General features: G+C 45.2%; 1 protein-coding gene and 1 pseudogene across 6 annotated transcripts in view; one reads left to right on the top strand and one right to left on the bottom strand.

Annotated features, from left to right (window-relative positions):
- Window positions 1-2,779: 2,779 nt before the first annotated feature.
- Window positions 2,780-6,618, top strand: LOC139539351 (troponin T, cardiac muscle-like; annotated as a pseudogene).
- Window positions 6,619-12,070: 5,452 nt separating this feature from the next.
- The window catches only part of LOC139540356 (dynamin-1-like protein), a 30,320-nt gene continuing 16,820 nt past the window's right edge, over window positions 12,071-25,570 (bottom strand). For 2 of the 6 annotated variants that reach the window (XM_071344128.1, XM_071344129.1), the window contains 12 exons: window positions 25,397-25,517; window positions 23,782-23,913; window positions 22,395-22,601; window positions 21,563-21,683; window positions 20,173-20,328; window positions 16,957-17,046; window positions 16,753-16,845; window positions 16,581-16,634; window positions 16,246-16,317; window positions 15,310-15,471; window positions 14,578-14,687; window positions 13,914-14,349 (listed from right to left, as the gene is read on the bottom strand). In XM_071344128.1, the coding sequence (XP_071200229.1) occupies window positions 13,929-14,349; window positions 14,578-14,687; window positions 15,310-15,471; window positions 16,246-16,317; window positions 16,581-16,634; window positions 16,753-16,845; window positions 16,957-17,046; window positions 20,173-20,328; window positions 21,563-21,683; window positions 22,395-22,601; window positions 23,782-23,913; window positions 25,397-25,517 (1,739 nt within the window). In that variant the 3' untranslated portion in view covers window positions 13,914-13,928. Of the gene's footprint in view, window positions 12,674-13,913; window positions 14,350-14,577; window positions 14,688-15,309; window positions 15,472-16,245; window positions 16,318-16,580; window positions 16,635-16,752; window positions 16,846-16,956; window positions 17,047-20,172; window positions 20,329-21,562; window positions 21,684-22,394; window positions 22,602-23,781; window positions 23,914-25,396; window positions 25,518-25,570 lie in introns of those variants that run through there. The other 4 variants (XM_071344130.1, XM_071344131.1, XM_071344132.1 and 1 more) reach the window with 3 other exon arrangements.

Genomic DNA, 25,570 nt, shown 5'->3' with positions numbered 1-25,570 from the left:
AGTCCTAATGTCTATTGTAATGAACTGCCTTGTCCAAAGGTTTCGATTCGAGATGTTCTTTGTCCCTGCTACATCAATAAAACAAATATAAAAAGCTAAGAATGTGTCATAGTTTTGGTTCTTGGATGTTGTGTTTTTATTCAATAGCTTGTGAATGTTTTAAACGGATGAATGATGTTCTCAAAAGGCGAACGGTGGACAAAGAGATCGGCCACGTTTTTCATGTCAAGGAATGTGGTCAATGAAACGCTGCGTGTCTGTACGTGCACGTATGCGTGTGCATGCCTTCTGATATGTTGGGGTTCCATTGTCTAAGGTTCTAACAATATCTGAACAACCATAGGGCAATGCAGTCACATGAGTAGGAAGGGCCACACTACGTAGCCTTTTTTTGCCCAAACAAACCTGTTAGGAGTCTGAACCCCCAAGGAATTGCAGCCTCTGTATCTGTCTCTCCCTCTCTGCCTTGGGCTCAGGTAAGGGCTATTACTTCATGATGACATGTCTTTACATCCAGACATACCTTTACGTTGCCTTGGAATTCATCATAAATCAATGTGTCACAGCTAGAGCAGATATCAATTCGGATGGTTCTTAGCTTGCTCATTATCTTGACCATTTAGTCTCTCTAGGACTGAGGAGGCAGTGGGGGAGTGGAGCGCCCTCATACATTTCAGTGACACTTTATTTGAAGGTTACCTACATAAGGAGCGTATAACAAATCCACAATGATATGCTTATGTACTCGTAAGGGCTCGTAAGTAAGCATTTCACTGTAAGGTCTACCTACACCTGTTGTATTCGGCGCATGTGACTAATACAATTTGATTTGATTTATGTATGGCTTATGGTTATATGCTGTAGGTACCCTGATGCAGGTACCTTTCAAATAAAGCACGACTCACATTTCTAAAGCCACTGACAGGGCTCTGGCAGGCAGTTGGACATCACCATAGGGTAGGCATGACATGAGGTTCAATTTCATGAGTGGTGAAGGGTCTGGAAGATCTCCCCACCTGTCTTGAAGTACGTAACTGACAGTCCTGTTAGTGCCTAAAGCAGACAGTGTACTTGGCCGCTATCCCAGTTGAGACTTAGTATAAGTTTTATTTCCTTTTCTACTGGTCAGACAAGACCATGACCTGTAGACTCCTTGTATCTCTAGAAGGGAGTATGGATGAGTGCAATGTTGTGTGGATCAAGCTCTCATTAAATACAATTTAGTTATATACAGTACCAGTCAAAAGTTTGGACACACCTACTTATTCAAGGGTTTTTCTTTATATTCACTATTTTCTACATTGTAGAATAATAGTGAAGACATCAAAACTATGAGATAACAAATATGGAATCATGTAGTAACTAAAAAATCTAAATACATTTTAACCTTTAGATTCTTCAAAGTAGCCACCCTTTGCCTTGATGACAGTTTTGCACACTCTTGGCATTCTCTCAACCAGCGTCATGAGGTAGTCACCTGGAATGTATTTCCAACCGTCTTGAAGGAGTTCCCACATATGTGGAGCACTTGTTGGCTGCTTTTCCTTCACTCTACGGTCCAACTCATCCCAAACCATCTCAATTGGGTTGAGGTCAGGTGATTGTGGAGGCCAGGTCATCTGAGGCAGTATTCCATCACTATCCTTCTTGATCAAATAGCCCTTACACAGCCTGGAAGTGCGTTGGGTCATTGTCCTGTTGAAAAACAAATGATAGTCCCACTAAGCGCAAACCAGATGGGATGGTGTATCGCTGCAGAATGCTGTGATAGCCATGCTGGTTAAGTGTGCCTTGAATTCTAAATAAATCACAGGCAGTGTCACCAGCAAAGCACCCCCACACATCCTCCTCCATGCTTCATTGTGGGAACCACACATGCTGAGATCATCCGTTCACCTTCTCTGCGTCTCACAAAGACATGGCGTTTGGAATCAAAAATCTCAGATTTGGACTCATCAGACCAAAGGACAGATTTCCACCGGTCTAATGTCCATTGCCTGTGTTTCTTTGCCCAAGCAAGTCTCTTCTTCTTATTGATGTCCTTTAGTAGTAGTTTCTTTGCAGCAATCTGACCATGAAGGCCTGATTCACGCAGTTTCCTCTGAACAGTTGATGTTGAGATATATCTGTTCCTTGAAATCTGTGAAACATTTATTTGAGCTGCAATTTATGAGGCTGGTAACTCTAATGAACTTATCCTCTGCAGCAGAGGTAACTCTGGGTCTTTTCCTGTGGCGGTCCTCATGAGAGCCAGTTACATCATAGCGCTTGATCGTTTTTGCGACTGCACTTGAAGAAACTTTAAAAGTTCTTGACATTTTACGTATTGACTGACCTTCATCTGTTAAAGTAATGGACTGACGTTTCTCTTTGCTTATTTGAGCTGTTCTTGCATTAAAATGGACTTGGTCTTCTGTATACCACCCCTACCTTGTCACAACACAACTGATTGGCTCAAACGCATTAAGGAAAGAAATTCCACAAATGAACTTTTAAGGCACACCTGTTAATTGAAATGCATTTCAGGTGACTACCTCGTGTGCAAAGCTGTCATCAAGGCAAACGGTGGCAACTTTGATGAATCTCAAACAAATCAAAATATGTTTTATATTTAACACTTTTTTGGTTACTACATGATTCCATGCGTCATTTCATAGTTTTGATGTCTTCACTATTATTCTTGTAACGAGTGCGCTGAGAGTCGGAAAGCAAGTAGAGGGAGTGAGTGTTTTAATAAATAAACAAAACAATAACCACGAAATACAACCAACGCACCGACATGAAACAGAGTCAACAACACCCGAGGAAAGAACCCAGGGGAGTGACAGATATAGGGAAGATAATCAAGGAGGTGATGCAGTCCAGGTGAGTGTCAGGTGCGCTTGACGATGGTGACAGGTGCACAGGATAATCAGCAGCCTGATGAACTAGAGGCCGGAGAGTGACAATTCTGCAATGTATAAAATCGTAAAAATAAATAAAAACCCTTGAATGAGTAGGCGTGCCCAAAATTTTGACTGGTAGTGTTCTTCTAAGAGCAGCTAAGTAATTGATCAGACTGACAATGTCCTCTGAGCAAGTGTACAAGCCAGAGCAAACACTTCAGATGTCGAGAGGAAGATTGAGTGCTGTGACAGTGGGAGGTGATGATGGTAGCTTAGACTATAATAGCTTGTTATTCCATGTGTTTGAATCCGGTATGCGTTACTCTCAGGGATGGAATTTAAGGGTTTTAGGCACTGGCCAGCCGGGCTAGTAGACCAACATCTGTGACACGCGATATTTGAAAAGACAAAATCTCACTAGCCAGCAGCCTAGTTTGGCACATTTTCTACTAGTCTGAAAAGTACATCCCTGATTACTCTTAGAGCCATATTACGTACTCAAGTAAAGGCGTATTTTGTATTTTAGTGTTCAAATAAAACAAAATGTCAGACACAGAAGAAGTGAAGGAAGTGCAGTGAGTATCATATTTTTTTATTTAAAAAAAATTATCTTCTGCTATATCAAACTAATGAACTGTTTATTTTGTTTTCATGCCACCTCTTTTGTGAAGGGAGGAAGAAGGTAAGATTTATTTTGGCTTTGTTTGAAAGTCTGTCGACTAAATTTAGGTTTTCCTAAAATTATTGTAATGAATTAGACTAGTAAAGACTGGCTGCTGGTGTACACACTGAGTGTTCAAAACATTAAGGACACATGCGTTTTCCATGGCATAGCTTTCACCTGGTCAGTCTATGATCTCTTATTGATGTCACTTGTTAAATCCACTTCAATCAGTGTAGAGGAAGGGGAGGAGACAAGTTAAATAAGTATGTTTTTAAGGCTTAAGACAACTGAGACATGGATTGTGTACTGTATGTGTGCCATTCAGACGGTGAATGGGCAAGAGAAGATTTAAGTGCCTTTGAACAGGAGGTTCCCTTGTGTCAATAATGGTCTACCACCCTAAGGACATCCAGCCAACTTGACACAACTGTGGGAAGCATTACCGTCAACATGGTGCAGCATCCCCGTGGAACGCTTTCGACATCTTGTACAGTCCATCATACCCCAACGAATTGAGACTGTTCCGAGGGCACTCAGTATATGTTGCCCTTATCATGACTTAAATTGCATTGCATTGGGTCATTCCACGTACTGTTTAATTTTCCCGGGGGAAAATGCACCGACGCTGCCCAAATACTCTTTCTAAACGTTAATACACCTCGCTTGCAATACGGTTTCGAAAATATTTGGAACTTAACCTTCATATATTTTTAAAATACAAAAGATACACTTACTGTACGCAGCTTAGCGAAGTTGCACCCGGGTGTGTTTTGAGTAACACCTGCTTCAGGGCAGAAATGTGGAATAGAATGGTCCAATGGAAATGCAAGCGCAAGGTGAGAGGATGTGTTGTAGCCTACTTCGGCTGGATGGTGTGAGAAAACACAGCCATGTGCAACTTCGCTAAACTGAGTACAGGAAGTGTATTTTTAGTATTTGAAAGATTATTTCTTGCGGATATGAAAGTTACGTTCCAAAAGTTTGCATAACTGTATAGCAAGCGAGCATTATTAACATTTCTAAACGTTAAAACGGTGGGTCGGGATTGTAGTTCACATGGAGCCAGCTGTGATTCATACCTTCAATTGAGAACCCTAGCGCCGGGTATGCTCCCCTTGGCTTCTTGAGTGCTAGTGTATATGCAAATGAAACTCTATATAATGGATATTTTATTACATAATTAGACTTTTATGACCCCATGCAGTAAAACTAAAGGACTTTTCTATCCCAGTTAACATACAACATGTTATAAGCATGATTATAATTTTTTATGATATCATCAAGCTAAGAGTCAGTTTTTTTTTATTTCAGATGGATCTAAGCCTAAACCAAAGTTTACCACAAAATCATGAGATTCAATTTGATATATTATGACTTACTTGATTAAAGTCTTAAGACCTTGGCTTCTATAAGGAGCATAGGTTGTTGAAGAATGTCCTCCATCTCACTCTGTTCAGGGCAAGTTTTTTCAGGTCACACCAGTTGAGGTCATGCTTATTCATTTCTGCCCGAAGATCTCAGTTTCTGGGTTGCCCGCTCTTTCTTTTCCCCTGGCAGATGACAAATTATATGTTATTAAGGATCACATTTGAAGTTTACGGAATTGTGCATATTGAGATAATATTCCATATATTTTTCATTTCCATAGGCTCATGCAAAACCTCTCTGCAACAAAGATGGCGGATGGGGACAAAGTGGATTTTGATGTGAGTTGAACCACCCAACACACACACACACACCATGGTAAGAAAACTCACTGTTTGTGACAGATTTACTCTTGCCTCCAGCTGTCATATTTAGCAAATGAGAGGTACCGAAAGTCAATAAAAAGACAGAAGCCAAAAACAATAAAGTCTATGTAGTGATATGGTGTAATACATCATGTCTTACAAAAGCAATTCTTATTACGAAATCGGATTCTTCTTTCTGGTGGTCGGGACAGCCACAGGAAGCGTCAGGAGAAGGACCTGTCTGAGCTCCAGTCTCTGAGTCTCACTTCATCCGGAGGAAGAGGAGCTCATCTCCCTCGTAAACAGGATTGTGAGTCGGCCATTTTAGAACGTGACTGTGCTATCCATAGAAATATAATTAAATAACATTTATATTTCTACAGTGTTAAAAACAACAACATTACAACTAACACCTAACTACTGTGTGTTTGTGTACATATGTGTAGGAGAAACGGCGTGCGGAGAGAGCAGAGCAGCAGAGGGTTCGTGTGGAGAGGGAGAAGGAAGTTGTAAGTTCCTTCTCTCTTCTATAAAACATTTTAGGGGGTCAAACATATTGTGGATGTAGTTTCTTTGAAAGATCTCTTGATTGGTCTTTTTTCTCTGATGCTCTGCAGGAGGAGAAGGAGGCAGAAGAGCAACGTAGGAAGAACGATGACGATGCTGAGAAAAAGAAGGCTCTCACTAACATGACCCACCAGTATGGAGGCATCCAGCAGAAGGTCAGTTTGATATTGTACAAACATTTCTAAAATATACTGTGTATTCTTTACTATAAATATATGGATAATAGTGTAACAGAGGCCTCCCAAGTAATGTGGGTCAATTAAGATTACCTCCCCAAAAACTTCTCAAAATGTTCTTCATTTCTTTGAGAGTAATCGTATTTCTGATCTTTCAATGCCCAGAGTGAAAACCGCAAAGGAGCCAAAAAACAGACAGAGGGAGAAGAAGATTCTTGCTGACCGCATGAAACCTCTCAGCATCGACCATCTGAATGAGGACAAACTCAAGTATGATGCCGTTGTTTTTTCAATATATGACTGAACATGACTATCTGAATGGTTCAAGTGATATAGATTCTTCAGTGAGACAACAACAGTGTTCTGATTGGCCTTCTCCCTGCAGGGCAACAGCCAATGAGATGTGGCAGTGGATAATGGAGCTGGAGGCTGAGAAGTTTGACCTCTGTGAGAAACTCAAGAAACAGAAGTACAATGTAAGTCACCTTTACCTAGCACACACACACACACACACACACACACACAATATTCACAAAAATGTTCTCATAACACAAAAACTGTCCAGTCATGCTGATGATTATACAATGTTCGTATAAAACATTCACCTAATGTTACAAGAATGTTCCCAGAACACTTTTGGTCTGTTCTTTCAAGAAATGTGTTAGGAACTTTTAAAGAACAAAACACATTTGTTCTGGGAACAGTCTGGTGGGAACATTGTGGGGAAAAGATATGTTCCCAAAACACAAACACTGTCTAGTTGTGCGGATGATTATAAAATGTTTCTTTTTGGGTGCAAAAAACATTAACCTGATGTTACAGGAACGTTCCCAGAACACATTTTTTTATGTTTAAAAGTTTCTAACACGTCTTTAGGTTGTGGTAACATTGTGGGGATATGACGAGGTAGGTTCTCAAAGCACTAAAACTGTCCAGTAGGGCTGACATTCAGATCATGTTTGTATTAGGTTGAATAAAGCATTAGTTTGATGTTGTAGATGCTGTTCTTCCACTAATCTCATTGCAACTCCCCTCCAAGTCTCCGACCACTACCTTGTATCCTTTTCCCTCTCGCTCTCATCCAACACTTCCCACACTGCCCCTACTCGGATGGTATCGCGCCGTCCCAACCTTCGCTCTCTCTCCCCCGCTACTCTCTCCTCTTCCATCCTATCATCTCTTCCCTCTGCTCAAACCTTCTCCAACCTATCTCCTGATTCTGCCTCCTCAACCCTCCTCTCCTCCCTTTCTGCATCCTTTGACTCTCTATGTCCCCTATCCTCCAGGCCGGCTCGGTCCTCCCCTCCTGCTCCGTGGCTCGACGACTCATTGCGAGCTCACAGAACAGGGCTCCGGGCAGCCGAGCGGAAATGGAGGAAAACTCGCCTCCCTGCGGACCTGGCATCCTTTCACTCCCTCCTCTCTACATTCTCCTCTTCTGTCTCTGCTGCTAAAGCCAATTTCTACCACTCTAAATTCCAAGCATCTGCCTCTAACCCTAGGAAGCTCTTTGCCACCTTCTCCTCCCTCCTGAATCCTCCTCCCCCTCCTCCCCCCTCCTCCCTCTCTGCTGATGACTTCGTCAACCATTTTGAAAAGAAGGTCGACGACATCCGATCCTCGTTTGCTAAGTCAAACGACACCGCTGGTTCTGCTCACACTGCCCTACCCTGTGCTTTGACCTCTTTCTCCCCTCTCTCTCCAGATGAAATCTCGCGTCTTGTGACGGCCGGCCGCCCAACAACCTGCCCGCTTGACCCTATCCTCTCTTCTCCAGACCATTTCCGGAGACCTTCTCCCTTACCTCACCTCGCTCATCAACTCATCCTTGACCGCTGGCTACGTCCCTTCCGTCTTCAAGAGAGCGAGAGTTGCACCCCTTCTGAAAAAACCTACACTCGATCCCTCCGATGTCAACAACTACAGACCAGTATCCCTTCTTTCTTTTCTCTCCAAAACTCTTGAACGTGCCGTCCTTGGCCAGCTCTCCTGCTATCTCTCTCAGAATGACCTTCTTGATCCAAATCAGTCAGGTTTCAAGACTAGTCATTCAACTGAGACTGCTCTTCTCTGTGTCACGGAGGTGCTCCGCACTGCTAAAGCTAACTCTCTCTCCTCTGCTCTCATCCTTCTAGACCTATCGGCTGCCTTTGATACTGTGAACCATCAGATCCTCCTCTCCACCCTCTCCGAGCTGGGCATCTCCGGCGCGGCCCACGCTTGGATTGCGTCCTACCTGACAGGTCGCTCCTACCAGGTGGCGTGGCGAGAATCTGTCTCCGCACCACGTGCTCTCACCACTGGTGTCCCCCAGGGCTCTGTTCTAGGCCCTCTCCTATTCTCGCTATACACCAAGTCACTTGGCTCTGTCATATCCTCACATGGTCTCTCCTATCATTGCTATGCAGACGACACACAATTAATCTTCTCCTTTCCCCCCTCTGATAACCAGGTGGTGAATCGCATCTCTGCATGTCTGGCAGACATATCAGTGTGGATGACGGATCACCACCTCAAGCTGAACCTCGGCAAGACGGAGCTGCTCTTCCTCCCGGGGAAGGACTGCCCGTTCCATGATCTCGCCATCACGGTTGACAACTCCATTGTGTCCTCCTCCCAGAGTGCTAAGAACCTTGGCGTGATCCTGGACAACACCCTGTCGTTCTCAACTAACATCAAGGCGGTGACCCGTTCCTGTAGGTTCATGCTCTACAACATTCGCAGAGTACGACCCTGCCTCACGCAGGAAGCGGCGCAGGTCCTAATCCAGGCACTTGTCATCTCCCGTCTGGATTACTGCAACTCGCTGTTGGCTGGGCTCCCTGCCTGTGCCATTAAACCCCTACAACTCATCCAGAACGCCGCAGCCCGTCTGGTGTTCAACTTTCCCAAGTTCTCTCACGTCACCCCGCTCCTCCGCTCTCTCCACTGGCTTCCAGTTGAAGCTCGCATCCGCTACAAGACCATGGTGCTTGCCTACGGAGCTGTGAGGGGAACGGCACCTCCGTACCTTCAGGCTCTGATCAGGCCCTACACCCAAACAAGGGCACTGCGTTCATCCACCTCTGGCCTGCTCGCCTCCCTACCTCTGAGGAAGTACAGTTCCCGCTCAGCCCAGTCAAAACTGTTCGCTGCTCTGGCACCCCAATGGTGGAACAAACTCCCTCACGACGCCAGGTCAGCGGAGTCAATCACCACCTTCCGGAGACACCTGAAACCCCACCTCTTTAAGGAATACCTAGGATAGGATAAAGTAATCCTTCTAACCCCCCCCCCCCCTTAAAAGAGTTAGATGCACTATTGTAAAGTGGTTGTTCCACTGGATATCATAAGGTGAATGCACCAATTTGTAAGTCGCTCTGGATAAGAGCGTCTGCTAAATGACTTAAATGTAAATGTAATGTTGCAAGAATGTTGACGGAACAGGCATTGAGTTCTTTAAAGGGTCCCATTTAATTAGGTTGTGGGATACATTACATGCTCTGTTGTGATGACATTCATACAACGTTGAAGTTAGATTACACAGGACATTCCCTTATTAATGTACAAGAATTTTCTTGTGATATTCACAAAAGTTGCACAATTTTACACAATTTTCCAAATAAGTCTGTTTTTTATGACGTTCTTGGCATATTGGTTTCATATAGGTTTAACAAAACATTCCAATGATGTTCACGCAATATACATTTGATCTTGTCTTGGAGGTCCTCACAATATTTCAAGGACATTTGGAAAAATGGTATATTTAAGTTTAACCTAATATTACCACAACATGCAAATGTGTAGCTCCTTACAGCATAAGAAAGCAAATCTAAGATTTTTTTTTTTTACACTTTATATGTTGACAAAACTGCAATGTTTGGTTCCCAAGCTGTGTTTTAACCTCAGCGCCACCAGGAAAGGTCTATTACAGCTTATTGTTTCAGTAGATTTGACCATACTGCCATGGCTATCAGGAATTCCAAACTTCCTTTTAAGCCAACTCTTGGAAGCCGCAACTCCATAGGTGTAATTCTGCGGGCCTAATTCAGATAGAGCATTTCATCCTCTCTCCCCACCCACCAAATTTCAGTTGCATCTCCCGCCCTACACTTCTCTGTCTGAAGCATGTAGCTAAAGAACTATAGCTTCCCAACCCCTGATAATTTCACCATTCATATCCATTGTTTACACCGCATCTGTGTCCAGATCTGTATGTAGCATCTATGCATTAGCTCCTATTCATTTTAAAAGGAGAAAACATGGTGTGGTCTGAAATTGCAGAATGAAACCATTCCCCATTATTATAACAAAAAAACAAGCCTAAAAACCCTATTACACTGGATTGATTGCACTGAACTTGACATCTGACTGAAACCATTAAACTCATTCACACTTGAGTTGTAAGTGGACCACATCTGCAGTCCCAAAGTGTGCACTCAAACACTCCCCCCTCAGACTCAAAAGGAATGGACTGGCCATGATTGCACCAATCCAATGATTTTACACGAGTGAGGGAGAGTGAACAAATGCACACTTGAGTGAAGAGTAGATAATTAGAATGAACAAAACTGCTGTAATTGAAAGACATCCACTGGCACCACAGGGCTGGCTTACTACCTGTCGTGCATGGCAGGTTTGAGATAAAGCTTTGTAACTCTTTCCTGCCCCTTTCAGCATCAAAGGTCGCGGCAAGAAGATGGTCCGGGTGAGGTAAAGGAGCAATCGCTACAGTCGGGCGAACCACCACGACGCCAGGGATCGGCCCATGATGTGTGTTGTTCTGTCTGGCATAGCGTCAGACTATCACTGTATATCAAGTCAATAAATGAGTCCAAGACTGACACCCCTTTTGGAACATACTGTAAAGCAGTCACACAATTTAGCTCTGTACTGACATTTTAGTTTTAAAAGACATGCACCGGAACTTTGAAAGTCTTTTTAAACCTCCCGCATTGGGCTGGATGTGCAGTTCATACATGCATAATATGAGCAGAATTACTGTCTTACCTTAATTAGCCACGAAATCCCTGGCACAGCTTTTCTTAACGCTGTGCCACGCCATTTTCCCCCACGTGGGCCAACCCCGTAGCAATTCAAGTTCTAACCAATGAGCTTCAGCTCCTCGCATGAATGACAGCTAGCAAGAGGCCAGCCTAGTGTTATTTAATGAGGTTGCAGGGTGGGCCCAACGGCTCAGTGGACGCGAGCGAGAACTGATATGGTGACGTATGAAATATGTTGCTAATGTTAATGGGACAATTGATTGCTACAACAAACTGGTAGTAGTTTAAAGGATTTTTAAGCCTTGAGACGGATTGTGTATGTTTCATTCAGAGGGTAAACGGGCAAGACAATATTTAAGTGCCTTTGAACCGAGTATGGTAGGTGCCAGGCGTTCACCGGTTTGAGTGTCAAGAACTGCAATGTTGCAGGGTTTTTCCACGCTTAAGTTTCCCGTGTGTATCAGCAATGGTCCACCACCCTAAGCACATCCAGCCAACTTGACAACTGTGGAAAGCATTGGAGTCAACATGGGCCGGTATACCTGTGGGACACCTTGTAGAGTGCATGCCCTGACATTGAGGCTGTTCTGAGGGCAAGAGGGGAGTAACTCCATATTAGGACTCACTCAGTGCACATTGATATTGTGGGTGTTTTCTAAATTCACATACCACTATACCAAATGTTAATTCGCCAGTGAGATACACCGAGAAACAAAAAATATATAGCACATGGGCCATAGATAATTCAGTAGTTGTAAACACATTTGGTGTTTAGGCAAGGTCAGGAGTAAACTAAACATACGAGACTGGGTGTAGCATGGTTAGGTGTATGATACATTTACATGTTAGGTGAAAAACGCATCAAATCACACACAAAAAATTACCCAAAAAGTATATGTGAAAGAGTGGTATTTCTCTCTCTGGGAAAATCAACGCAAATGAGAGATAGTTGACATGTTCAACAGTAGCATAGACAGCGACACTACATGTAGATAGGCAACCATGATCAAAACAGACAGCATTTAAAACACAGCATCCAGCCAGAGACTACAGTAAACATCTATAAGGTTTGCCATTTCTAGCTTTATTTTAACTCTACATTTAGGGACAAACATTCTTCATTAGGTATGCCTCACACCTTACATTGTATTTACTGTACTTACATATGAAAGATACTTTGGACAGGAGCGCTCCTGTGTGTGTGTGTGTGTTTGTGGTGCAGGCAAAGATATGTACTGCCCTTCGTGTAGCTCAAGACTACATAATACATCATAAAACTATATTCAAAACGTACCTCCCGATTCTCCACTCATCTCCAGAAGTGTGCACTTCTACACTCCCCGTCATGGAATTAACAAATGGGGGAAGCTCCCTCCTGCCAATGCTGGCACTAATCGACCGCTTTAAATCCAAGACGGGGAGTGTGCAAGTGCACACTTCAGGAGAAGGATGGGAGAATTGAGACGCTTTAAACCAATTGACACCAGTGCATTTTCAAGTTGGCCATCTCTGCACTGCAGTCCAGGTAGGTTTGAGAGAACAGGGCTTAGGGGAAGAGTGTAGGGCATAGTGTCCATGTGGGAGGGAGAGCGTATGGAGGTAGAGGCCCTCACCACAGGTGTGTTTCTCTGATCTCAGCAATCACCTGACTGGCTTTCTGCAAGGCCTGTGGACATAGGATGGAGAGGGGGTCAAAACTTTCATATAAATTCAGCAAGAAAAGAAATGTCCTCACTGTCAACTGCATTTATTTTTAGCAAACTTGACATGTGTAAATATTTGTATGAACATAACAAGATTTAACAACAGACATAAGCTGAACAAGTTCCACAGACATGTGACTAACAGAAATGGAATAATGCATCTCTGAACTAAGGGGGAGGGTCAAAATCAAAAGTCAGTATCTAGTGTGGCCACCAGCTGCATTTAGTACTGCAATGCATCTCCTGCTCATGGACTGCACCAGATTTGCCAGTTCTTGCTGTGAGACGTTGCCCCACTTTTCCACCAAGGCACCTGCAAGTTTCCGGACATTTCTTGGGGGAATGGCCCTAGTCCTCACCCTCCGATCCAACAGGTCCCAGACGTGCTCAAAGATCCGGGCTCTTGCAGGAAATCACGCACAGAATGAGCAGTATGGCTGGTGGCATTGTCATGCTGGAGGGTCATGTCAGGATGAGCCTGCGGGAAGGGTACCACATGAGGGAGGAGGATGTCTTCCCTGTAACGCACAGCGTTGAGATTGCCTGCTGTGACACATCGCCCCAGACCGTAACGGAACCTCCACCTCCAAATCGATCCCGCCCCAGAGTACAGGCCTCAGTGTAACGCTCATTCCTTCAACGATAAACGCGAATCTGACCATCACCCCTGGTGAGACAAAACCGTGAAGAGTACTTTTTGCCTGTCCCGTCTGGTCCAGCGACGGTGGGTTTGTGCCCATAAGCAACGTTGTTGCCGGTGATGTCTGGTGAGGACCTGCCTTACAACAGGCCTACAAGCCCTCAGTCCAGCCCCTCTCAGCCTATTGCGGACAGTCTGAGCACTGATGGAGGGATTGTGCGTTCCTGGTATAACACGGGCAGTTGTTGTTGCCATCCTGTACCTGTCCCGCTGGTGTGATGTTCGGATGTACCGATCCTGTGCAGGTGTTGTTACATGTGGTCTGACACTGCGAGGACAATCAGCTGTCAGTCCTATCTCCCTGTAGCGCTGTCTTAGGCGTCTCAAAGTATGGACATTGCCCTGACCACATCTGCAGTCCTCATGCCTCCTTGCAGCATGCCTAAGGCACATTCACACAGATGAGCAGGGACACTGGGCATCTTTCTTTTGGTGTTTTTCAGAGTCAGTAGAAAGGCCTCTTTAGTGTCCCAAGTTTTCATAACTGTGACCATAATTGCCTACTGTCTGTAAGCGTCTTAACGACGGTTCCACAGGTACATGTTCATTAATTGCTTATGGTTCATTGAACAAGCATGGGAAACAGTGTTTAAACCCTTTACAATGAAGATCTGTGAAGTTATTTGGATTTTTACGAATGATCTTAGACAGGGTCCTGAAAAAGGGACGTTTCTTTTTTTGTTGAGTTTAGATACAAATAGTATGTGTACACACACGCACACACACACACACACACACACACACACACACACACACACACACACACACACACACACTCCCTTGAGCATGTCTGCAGCCTCATTGCGTCTCTGGGCCATGTCTTCAGACTCAGTGAGCAGGTCATCTAACAGACCTGCCTTGTACAGCTGACCCACCAGCTCACTCTGCAGGCTGTCCTTCACATGGTTCACTAAGAAGTGCATCACCGCCTTGGGCACGCTGCAGGGCGGAGCGCAAAGGGAGAGAAAAGTATAGAAAGGGTGGATGAGAGAAAAAGAGTGTGAGATTGAGAAAAATAAATAAAATTGGACTCTTAAGTGCAGATCTTTAAGCAATCGAGATGGCGCCAAGTAGAAAAGAGAATGAAACACAGAAACTATTTCAACATCGTACAGAAACCCCAGGAGAGGGAGTCTTAACAGCAAGTCAAGCAGAGCAGCACCATACCTGTCCTGGATGTTTTTCCTGACGATGAGGAAGTAGGACTTGATGAGTCTCTCGATGACCTCACAGTCCCGCTGCTCTCGAGAAGACAGCTTCCTGGAAACGGGAACAGGCTGGGGGGGATACACAGAGTCAAACAGACCAATCACTGACGTGCTACTTCTCAGAGGTCATTGACATTGCGGTGCTATGGAACTTGTTTGGACTTCGAGCAGTAGCTAGTCTCATTCCATTCCTACCCCTCCTTGGCCCTAACCCTTCAATGTCTGCAGATCTGAAGGCGCTGGATAGGCATAAGCAGAGTAGTGAGACGTTTCCACCATATTAAATGGCTTACACTTCACAGTTCTGCTCATCTCTTGTGGACAGATCTACATCAACATAACCGGTACTCTGGAATCTGTCAGGAATGAATGGAAGGCATGGGGTAATAAGCAGCAGTAGTTCCAGTGTTTTTCGTCACAGGTTATTTAGAGGCGTTAAGATTTCGCAGGTTGTGATCTTTTGATTTTCGGGACGGCGAGGAGACATTCGGCCCATAACTTGCAGAGAGGGCGGAGCGCCTCGTTCCGGTCTACCAGCTCTTATCACGTGCTGGACCCAGAACTTAATCGAGCAGCCGACTAACTACGTCAGACTTTAGTTTCGGGTTAACCAAGATCACAGTTCTGCAAAAGTCAAAAAGGTATAGTGATAGAATTGGGACCGAGTATCTGACTAGAAGAGATTACCCACCACATCCAGCAGGTTGACAGCGTGGCCCCTCTGAGGGCTGGCAGGGTTAGAGGTCTGGAGCATGGATCTATCGCCACCCATCCCCTCATCTCCCTTCTTCAGCATGCCCCTCCAGTTCCCCGTCCCTCCATCCTGGTCCCCCTGGGGACCCCCACCTGCAGCCTGGAGACAAGGAAATAGAACAGACTGGTTAGAGATCTCGCCTAGTGGTTTATTCACCGTTATCGATTCATCCTTTACTTACACAGGTGTCTCCTTGAGATTAAAAAAAAATCGATTTGACAAGAAAGAACTGCTCAAGACAGCAACAATCAATATGCTCGTTAGAATTTATTCCCAAAGACGGAGCATGCTTCTGTCAGGGCTATTACATCACCTAGGCGTGTATGATGTAACATCTACAGACTACACAGTCATGTCTGTAGATACATATACTGACTTTTTGGATTAATAAAATGGCATTCTGACAGTGGCAGGGACATATTGTACAAAAAGATCACTCCAGGACCCTTCCTCCGTATAGAAGTACACATGCCGGAAAGAGGTGTAAGATGGGGAATGTAACGACAGAATCAAAGTTCATCCTCAGGGGGGGTGGGGGGGGGGTGGAGTTAGTTAGGGTGGGGGCTCATCAATTTATTAAAATATATCTGTGGGACATTGAAGGGGAACAAGATAAGGGGAATTCAGAAGTGCGCCCTACACAAAGTAGGATCGTCTACAGGGTTGCAGAGGGAAGTATGAGGGTGGGTCAGTGGAAAGTCCATTGCAATTCAGTCAATTCAGGAAATTAACTGACATTTTAAGGAACTAATGAAAACAGGATTTTCAGCTAACTTCCTGAAATGAAATGGAATGGGCCCCAATCTTGGTTGAGGTAGGATGCAGGAAGGGCCATGCAGGCATTGGGTGGGTGAGTGGCACACAGTGACACACCTTGGGTCCCTCTCCCTCGGGGGGAGAAAGCTCAGTGGGGGAGAGAGACTGACCACCTGGGCCTTTAAAGGACTAGAGAGAGAGAGAGAGAGAGAGAGAGAGAGGAGGAAGAGTGGACAGAGTTCGAAAATAGGACCTAAAAAGCCAGCAACGGAAGAACAACTTCACTGAATGATCAGCGACAGTCTGGTGTGGAAACAAAACAACATATGGCTTATATCTCTGCTGTAAAAGGTAGAAATCTTCACTTGGCGAAGTAAAGAAACAGTCGTTGTAGCAATTCGACAAATCAAAAGCACAATGAAAGAGGGAGAGTCTTGAGTGTGTTCTGTTACCTTTTCCCTGGGAACTGAGGACGGAAGCTCTCTCATTCTATTGCGTCTCTGTTCCTAGGAGACAACCGTTACTGCTAATTATTAACAACACGATTACAACACTTCGTGTACTGTATAAGAAAGTTAGAAAAGACAGAATAAAGCCATTTCTAAAGCTGTGAATGTTTCTTACCTCTATGTTGTTGTTCATGAGGCCACAGGCATCAGCAAAGTCAGGGTGCTTGGTGTTAATATAGGCCAACTCTATGGCCACCAGGTTGTGAACCTGAGGAGTTGGAATGAGTACACTAAAGATAAGCAAACACACTACAAGTGGAGCAGAGAACATTTAAGAATAATCCATTTGAAATGCAGTGTAAACCGAAAAATGTGTCACCATCTCATTGGTGACCGGTAACCGTTTCCTGAGGAGGGACGTGACCACTTCTACTATGGCATCGTGGAGCTTTGGAAACCTCAACAGCTCCTGGAGAGAGAGAGATACAACACTCATCAGTGACTGTGGCCAGATGTCAAGAGTCAAAGCAAGTGTTGTTGATGTGAATGAACAGGCTGCCTATGTTCTGCAGTTGCTGTGTGTGCGTCTCTAGTCTACCTGTGTGCTGTAGTTGCTGTGTGTGTCTCTCCAGTCTACCTGTGTGCTGTAGTTGCTGTGTGTGTATGTGTCTCTCTAGTCTACCTGTGTGCTGTAGTTGCTGTGTGTGTGTGTCTCTCCAGTCTACCTGTGTGCTGTAGTTGCTGTGTGTGTGTGTCTCTCCAGTCTACCTGTGTGCTGTAGTTGCTGTGTGTGTGTGTGTGTCTCTCTAGTCTACCTGTGTGCTGTAGTTGCTGTGTGTGTGTGTCTCTCCAGTCTACCTGTGTGCTGTAGTTGCTGTGTGTGTGTCTCTAGTCTACCTGTGTGCTGTAGTTGCTGTGTGTGTGTGTCTCTCCAGTCTACCTGTGTGCTGTAGTTGCTGTGTGTGTGTGTCTCTCCAGTCTACCTGTGTGCTGTAGTTGCTGTGTGTGTGTGTGTCTCTCCAGTCTACCTGTGTGCTGTAGTTGCTGTGTGTGTGTGTCTCTCCAGTCTACCTGTGTGCTGTAGTTGCTGTGTGTGTGTGTCTCTCCAGTCTACCTGTGTGCTGTAGTTGCTGTGTGTGCGTGTCTAGTCTACCTGTGTGCTGTTGTTGCTGTGTGTGCGTGTCTAGTCTACCTGTGTGCTGTTGTTGCTGTGTGTGCGTGTCTAGTCTACCTGTGTGCTGTAGTTGCTGTGTGTGCGTGTCTAGTCTACCTGTGTGCTGTTGTTGCTGTGTGTGCGTGTCTAGTCTACCTGTGTGCTGTTGTTGCTGTGTGTGCGTGTCTAGTCTACCTGTGTGCTGTAGTTGCTGTGTGTGCGTGTCTAGTCTACCTGTGTGCTGTAGTTGCTGTGTGTGCGTGTCTAGTCTACCTGTGTGCTGTAGTTGCTGTGTGTGCGTGTCTAGTCTACCTGTGTGCTGTAGTTGCTGTGTGCGTGTCTAGTCTACCTGTGTGCTGTAGTTGCTGTGTGTGCGTGTCTAGTCTACCTGTGTGCTGTAGTTGCTGTGTGTGTCTCCAGTCTACCTGTGTGCTGTAGTGGCTGTGTGTGTCTCCAGTCTACCTGTGTGCTGTAGTTGCTGTGTGTGTGTCCAGTCTACCTGTGTGCTGTAGTTGCTGTGTGTGTGTCCAGTCTACCTGTGTGCTGTAGTTGCTGTGTGTGTGTCCAGTCTACCTGTGTGCTGTAGTTGCTGTGTGTGTGTCCCCCTCTACCTGTGTGCTGTAGTTGCTGTGTGTGTGTCCCCCTCTACCTGTGTGCTGTAGTTGCTGTGTGTGTCCCCCTCTACCTGTGTACTGTAGTTGCTGTGTGTGTGTCCAGTCTACCTGTGTGCTGTAGTTGCTGTGTGTGTGTCCAGTCTACCTGTGTGCTGTAGTTGCTGTGTGTGTCCAGTCTACCTGTGTGCTGTAGTTGCTGTGTGTGTGTCCAGTCTACCTGTGTGCTGTAGTTGCTGTGTGTGCGTGTCTAGTCTACCTGTGTGCTGTAGTTGCTGTGTGTGCGTGTCTAGTCTACCTGTGTGCTGTAGTTGCTGTGTGTGCGTGTCTAGTCTACCTGTGTGCTGTAGTTGCTGTGTGTGCGTGTCCCCCTCTACCTGTGTACTGTAGTTGCTGTGTGTGTCCCCCTCTACCTGTGTGCTGTAGTTGCTGTGTGTGTCCCCCTCTACCTGTGTGCTGTAGTTGCTGTGTGTGTGTCCAGTCTACCTGTGTGCTGTAGTTGCTGTGTGTGTCCAGTCTACCTGTGTGCTGTAGTTGCTGTGTGTGTGTCCAGTCTACCTGTGTGCTGTAGTTGCTGTGTGTGCGTGTCTAGTCTACCTGTGTGCTGTAGTTGCTGTGTGTGCGTGTCTAGTCTACCTGTGTGCTGTAGTTGCTGTGTGTGCGTGTCTAGTCTACCTGTGTGCTGTAGTTGCTGTGTGTGCGTGTCCCCCTCTACCTGTGTGCTGTAGTTGCTGTGTGTGTCCAGTCTACCTGTGTGCTGTAGTTTCTGTGTGTGTGTCCAGTCTACCTGTGTGCTGTAGTTTCTGTGTGTGTGTCCAGTCTACCTGTGTGCTGTAGTTGCTGTGTGTGTGTCCCCCTCTACCTGTGTGCTGTAGTTGCTGTGTGTGTGTCCAGTCTACCTGTGTGCTGTAGTTGCTGTGTGTGTGTCCAGTCTACCTGTGTGCTGTAGTTGCTGTGTGTCCAGTCTACCTGTGTGCTGTAGTTGCTGTGTGTGTGTCCAGTCTACCTGTGTGCTGTAGTTGCTGTGTGTGTGTCCAGTCTACCTGTGTGCTGTAGTTGCTGTGTGTGTGTCCAGTCTACCTGTGTGCTGTAGTTGCTGTGTGTGTGTCCAGTCTACCTGTGTGCTGTAGTTGCTGTGTGTGTGTCCAGTCTACCTGTGTGCTGTAGTTGCTGTGTGTGTCTAGTCTACCTGTGTGTGTGTCTAGTCTACCTGTGTGCTGTAGTTTCTGTGTGTGTGTCTAGTCTACCTGTGTGCTGTAGTTCCTGTGTGTGTGTCTAGTCTACCTGTGTGCTGTAGTTCCTGTGTGTGTGTCTAGTCTACCTGTGTGCTGTAGTTCCTGTGTGTGTGTCTAGTCTACCTGTGTGCTGTAGTTTCTGTGTGTGTGTCTAGTCTACCTGTGTGCTGTAGTTTCTGTGTGTGTGTGTCTAGTCTACCTGTGTGCTGTAGTTGCTGTGTGTGTGTGTCTAGTCTACCTGTGTGCTGTAGTTGCTGTGTGTGTGTGTCTAGTCTACCTGTGTGCTGTAGTTTCTGTGTGTGTGTCTAGTCTACCTGTGTGCTGTAGTTGCTGTGTGTGTCTAGTCTACCTGTGTGCTGTTGTTGCTGTGTGTGTGTGTCTAGTCTACCTGTGTGCTGTAGTTGCTGTGTGTGTGTGTCTAGTCTACCTGTGTGCTGTAGTTGCTGTGTGTGTCTAGTCTACCTGTGTGCTGTTGTTGCTGTGTGTGTGTGTCTAGTCTACCTGTGTGCTGTAGTTGTGTGTCTAGTCTACCTGTGTGCTGTAGTTGCTGTGTGTGTCTAGTCTACCTGTGTGCTGTAGTTGCGTGTCTAGTCTACCTGTGTGCTGTAGTTGGAGCAGTGCTGGATGATTCTCTGCATCTCCTCGTGGACCAGCTCTACACAGCGCAGACTGGGATCCTCCAGTCTCTTCACCTGTCTCTTCACAAGCAGCTCAAACGACACCTCGGGCACAAACAGGGCAGGCCGCGGGCCCTACACACACACAGACAGAGACTACATTACCCAACAGCCTCTCTGGCTAACAACACGCAACTCATCTCAACTCACAATAAATCACGGAGTCGATAAAGTTATTCTTATCCAATCTCAAAGAAACGAAAACACCTATCAAAACACTCAACATTCCATCATTCTACTCTGCAAACGAATAAAATAAAAAAAATGTAACTAGGCAAGTCAGTTAAGAACAAATTCTTAATTACAATGACAGCCTACCAGGGAACAGTGGGTTAACTGCCTTGTTCGTGGACAGAATGACAGATTTTTACCTTGTCAGCTCGGAGATTCGATCTAGCAACCTTTTGGTTACTGGCCCAACGCTCTAACCACTAAGCTACCTGCCGTCCCATACAGCTAAATATGTGAGTCTGTATAGATAAACATACTGAACAAAAATATAAAACACAACATGCAACAATTTTACTGAGTTACAGTTCATAAAAAGGAAATTAATAAATGTGTTAGGCTCTAATCTATGGATTTTACATGACTGGGCAGGGGCGCAGCCATGGGTGGGTCTGGGAGGGGACAGGCCCAACCACTTGGAAGCCAGACACACCCACTGGGGAGCCAGGCCCAGGTGATAAGAATATGTTTTTCCCCACAAAAGGGCTTTATTACAGACAGAAAAACTCCTCAGTTTCATCAGCTGTCCGGGTGGCTGGTCTCAGACAATCCCGCAGGTGAAGAAGCCGGATGTGGCATTCCTGGACAAGAGTGGTTACACGTGATCTGCGGTTGTGAGGCCAATTCTCTTAAATGACGTTGGAGGCGGCTTATGGTCGAGAAATGAAAATGCAATTATCTGGCAACAGCTCTGGTGGACATTCTAGCAGTCGGCATGCCAATTACCTACTCCCTCAAAACGTAAGACATCTGTGGCATTGTGTTGTGTGACAAAACTGCACATTTTAGAGTGGCTTTTAATTGTCCCCGGCACAAGGTGCACCTGTGTAATGATCATGCTGTTTAATCAGCTTCTTGATATGCCACACCTGTCAGTTGGATGGATTATTTTGGCAAAGGAGAAATGCTAACAGGGATTTGTGCTGAAGATTTTAGAGAAATAAGCTTTTTGTGTGGATAGAACATTTCTGGGATCTTTTATTTCAGCTCATTAAACATGGGACCAACACTTTACATGTTGCGTTTATATTTTTGTTCAGTTTAGTAGCGCACAATACAGTATATAGCATTGCACACTCACCGTAGCATTCCTAATAGCTGTTAGCACGTCTATGGTGGTCAGACCTCCTAGTGGGTCCACAGACTCCAGCGTCCGACCAAAAGTCTCATGGAAAATATAACAGATTCGTGCTCCACCACACCTGAAAGAGAACGGTCCACTGTTACATATACATGCAACAAAATGTTTAAAATGTGTGATCAATGTATTAGCCTAGTTAATTTAGACCACGTAATCTACCCACTACATTGGACTGCAAAAGCTTCAAATTGGTTGATTTGTGATGCTATACTTGTATGCCCCCTTCTGGTAACTAGAGGTAGAAGGATGTTTGAAAAGGGTTCTCCATCCCTCCTGTCTATCTCTTCAAATAAATGAAAAAAAAATATATATATATAATATGTAAAGGCCCAGTACAGTCAAAAATGTGATTTTCCTATGTTCTCTATATAATTGGTATGAGGCTGGAATAATACTGCGACATTTTGAAAATGATAATGCCTTTTAGTGTAAGAGCTGTTTGACAAGACCGTCTGAAATGTCAGCTTGTTCGGTGGGACGGAGATCAGGTCTTCCATGGTGACATCACCAGGTGGTAAATTAGTTAATAGACCAATAAGACAGAATTCCATACCTCTCTGCCAATTTTCCCCTTCCTACTCAGACCACTCCCAGACAGTCCTAGCAAAATTATTGCGTGAGAAATTGCCCTCTGCTAAGAAGCTATTTTTGTTTATTTTTGACAATTTTAATTGAAAACAATAACTGAAAGGTACGTAATTGTTACCCAGAAATGATTTGAGAGAGAAAAACAGCTGCATTGGACCTTCAAGAGAAAGAAGAAGTTACTCACAGCTCGGTTGTCTCTATGTACTTGGCGGTGCCCTCGATGGTGTGGCAGTACTCTGCAGCAAACTTCGTGATGAGCTGGAGCAGTGTAGAGCTCTGGTCCTCTACAGGTTCACCGTAGCTGCTCAGCAGGGACTGGTACTGGGCCGCCAGCACGTTGATACGAGTCTTTAGCTCCGGGAGACAGTCTCTGATGTGGTGCATCAACAATCTTGCAACGAGGAGTAGAATGAGAAAGTAGAAAAGGCAACAGACAACATGATAGTTGTTAGTTTCTAGAGTGACATTACGCTCTAAAATCATAGTTGGCCAGATGTTTTCAAACCTCAAAAATACTCTTCTGTTGAGGACTTATATGCCTAATATATTATTTCTTTCTCATTCCCAATGTTCCTTCTAAACTGCGCGCGTGCGTAGACTAAACTGCCGCGCAGAGGAAAAATAAATAAATCGGCCCACGGAGAAAAGCACGAGATTGAACTTTTCCCCTGTTAGTTAACACTATCAACGTTTCCCTGTACTGTGGCAATTGTGATCAAATCAATGCAAAATTTGCCACTTTCATTGCAACATATTGAAACAAAACCAACTGTGCAAAAGATTTTGCTGTAGGCAGAACACTTCGAAATAGGATTCTATTGCAGCACGACTCAGCCCGTACTCTACACAAACCGGTGCGGCATAACCAATAAGAGCTGCATGGGTCTATATGAAAATAGACCATTGCCATATATGGATCTGTGCCATTTAATTTGAACTGGACTGTGTTTACAGGATGAGCGGTCGTGAGCAAATGTGCTTGTTTTGAGATCAAAGTGAGAGCTGCATGTAGCCACGTGTGCACATTTTGTTCGTTTCCTTTGCTAGTTAGTGAGTTATTAGCCTAGTTATAGATCATTTGTAGTCAGCAATAGGGGCGTGATTGCTTCCTACAAGAGCACAAAACGTACATTTCTGGACATCTTTGAAAAGCGAGTCAGGTAAAGGCCTTTTTTGTCTTAAAGGAGCATTGTATTTTGAGACAGGCTTGAATAAGCTAAGTAGCATAATTTGTCTGAGTCTCTGTAATAAATGGTATGGGAATAATAATGCATTTTATTTTGTAAAGTGGTTTCTTGCATCAAACACAACAACATTTTCAGTCACCTTGTCTGAAGGACAAGTGGATAAACAGGGCAATGTCAAAACCTGTATGTGTTTTTCCAAAAGTTTCATGGAATGTAGGCCGACATTGAACACCACACATTGGTTGCTACTGTAGGCTGATTGACAGAACAGCGATTTCTATGTTAAAATGTTAACATTGTTTGTGATGGTAGTCCAGTTTGCTCTAAAGCAGACCTGAAATTTGCTAAGTGTCCATTTTTTTGTGGACGGAACATTGCTCATACCTGTTCAATGTTCTAGCCAGGTATTTGGTTCCGTTTCTGTTGGCGAGGGAGGGATACCTCTTCTGTAGGAAGGCATATTCATCACGGATGGCGTCGGCCACTGACTTCTTATTGTTGATGTCCAACTGACTCCTGAAGAAAGGCATGAAGGATAGGACTGTTTGAGTTATTTTACTACCAGCTCCTCATTCAGTCAGCCTATTGAGTCCACTGGTCCCACTCACACAGAACTACCCTACGCCTTGACCTCTTTCTCCTCTCTCTCTCTCCAGGTGAAATACCGCGACTAGTGATGACCAGCCACCCGACACCATCCCTGCATCCAGACCATCTTTCCCATTCCTCATCCCTGACCACCGGTTTTCACTGGCAACTCATCCCCCTCGTACTTCAAAATGGTCAGAGTCGCTCCCCTCCTCAAGAAACCAACACTCGACCCGACGTAATTAAAAAATAAATAAATACAGACCGGTATCCCATCTTTTCTTTCCAAAAAACGTCAGCACGCCATCTCTCCAACTCCCTCGCAGAACGAGCTTATTGACCCTAACCACTCAGGCTTCAAGACGGGTCACTCAACCGAGACTGTTCTTCTCCGTGTCACGGAGACTCTCTGCACTGCCAAAGCTGACTTTCGCTCCTCTGTTCTCATCCTCCTAAAATCTAGTCACTGCCTTCCGACACAAGTGAACCATCAGATCCTCCTCTCCACCCTCTCAGGGCTGGGCGTCTCAGGCCCTGCACACTCTTGGATTGCATCCTACCTGGCAGGCCGCTCTTACCAGATGATGTGGATATGATGTTTGTCTGCACCACGTGCTCTCACTACTGGTGTCCCCCAAGGCTCGGTTCTCCATATAGACACTCTACTCCGTCATATCCTCACATGGTCTCTCCTATCACTGCTATGCAGATGACACTCAACAACTTCTCCTTCCCCCCCCTTCTGACACCCAGGTGGCGACACGCATCTCTGCATGCCTGGCAGAGACGCGTGTCAGGCTCAACCTCGACAAGATGGAGCTACTTTTCCTCCCGTGGAAGACCTGGCCGCTCCAAGACTTTTCCATCGCGGAGAGTGCAAATAACTTTGGCGTGAGCATGGACAACACCATGTCGTTCTCTGCAAACATCAAAGCAGTGACTCTCTCCTGCATGTTTATCCTCTACAATATCAGTAGACTACTACCCTACCTCACACAGGGAAGTGGCGCAGGTCCTAATCCAGGCACTTGTCATCTCCCATCTGGACTACTGCAACTCACTGTTGGCTGGGCTCTCCGCTAGTGCCATCAAACCCCTGCAACTTCTCCAGAACTTTGAGGAAAAATGTACTTTCTATGACAGATAATTATGTGGTTGTCCCACATAGCCAGTTTAAGATGAATGCACTAACTACGTCGCTCTGGAGTCTGCTAAATGACTCAAAATTAAAAGTACATAGTACAGTAAAAGAAAATCCTAACAAAACTTAAGGAATGCTGGCCCTTTTCCCATTTTAATCCTAAGTGACTGTTGGCTTCTAACACCCTTACATACTGGATTTTCCATAGGGCTGAACCCTTGCTATATTCAACATGTTAGAGACTGAAGATGATTGTGTCATGGTGCAGACCTGTTGACCACGCCAATGAGGCCAAGTTTAACAGGGATGACCCGGCCCATCAGAACGTCCATGGCATCTGTCCCAGCGTCCATCAGGTCCAGTTTGGTCACCACCGCTAACGTCCTCCTGCCTACACAGTGACACAAATACCCAGAACCCATAGTCAAAAAGCATATCAGGGTA

This window comes from Salvelinus alpinus, chromosome 15 (assembly GCF_045679555.1).
Source record: "Salvelinus alpinus chromosome 15, SLU_Salpinus.1, whole genome shotgun sequence".
In the NCBI taxonomy this organism is placed as follows: Eukaryota; Metazoa; Chordata; class Actinopteri; order Salmoniformes; family Salmonidae; genus Salvelinus; species Salvelinus alpinus.
This window is presented reverse-complemented; position numbering and strand designations above follow the sequence as displayed.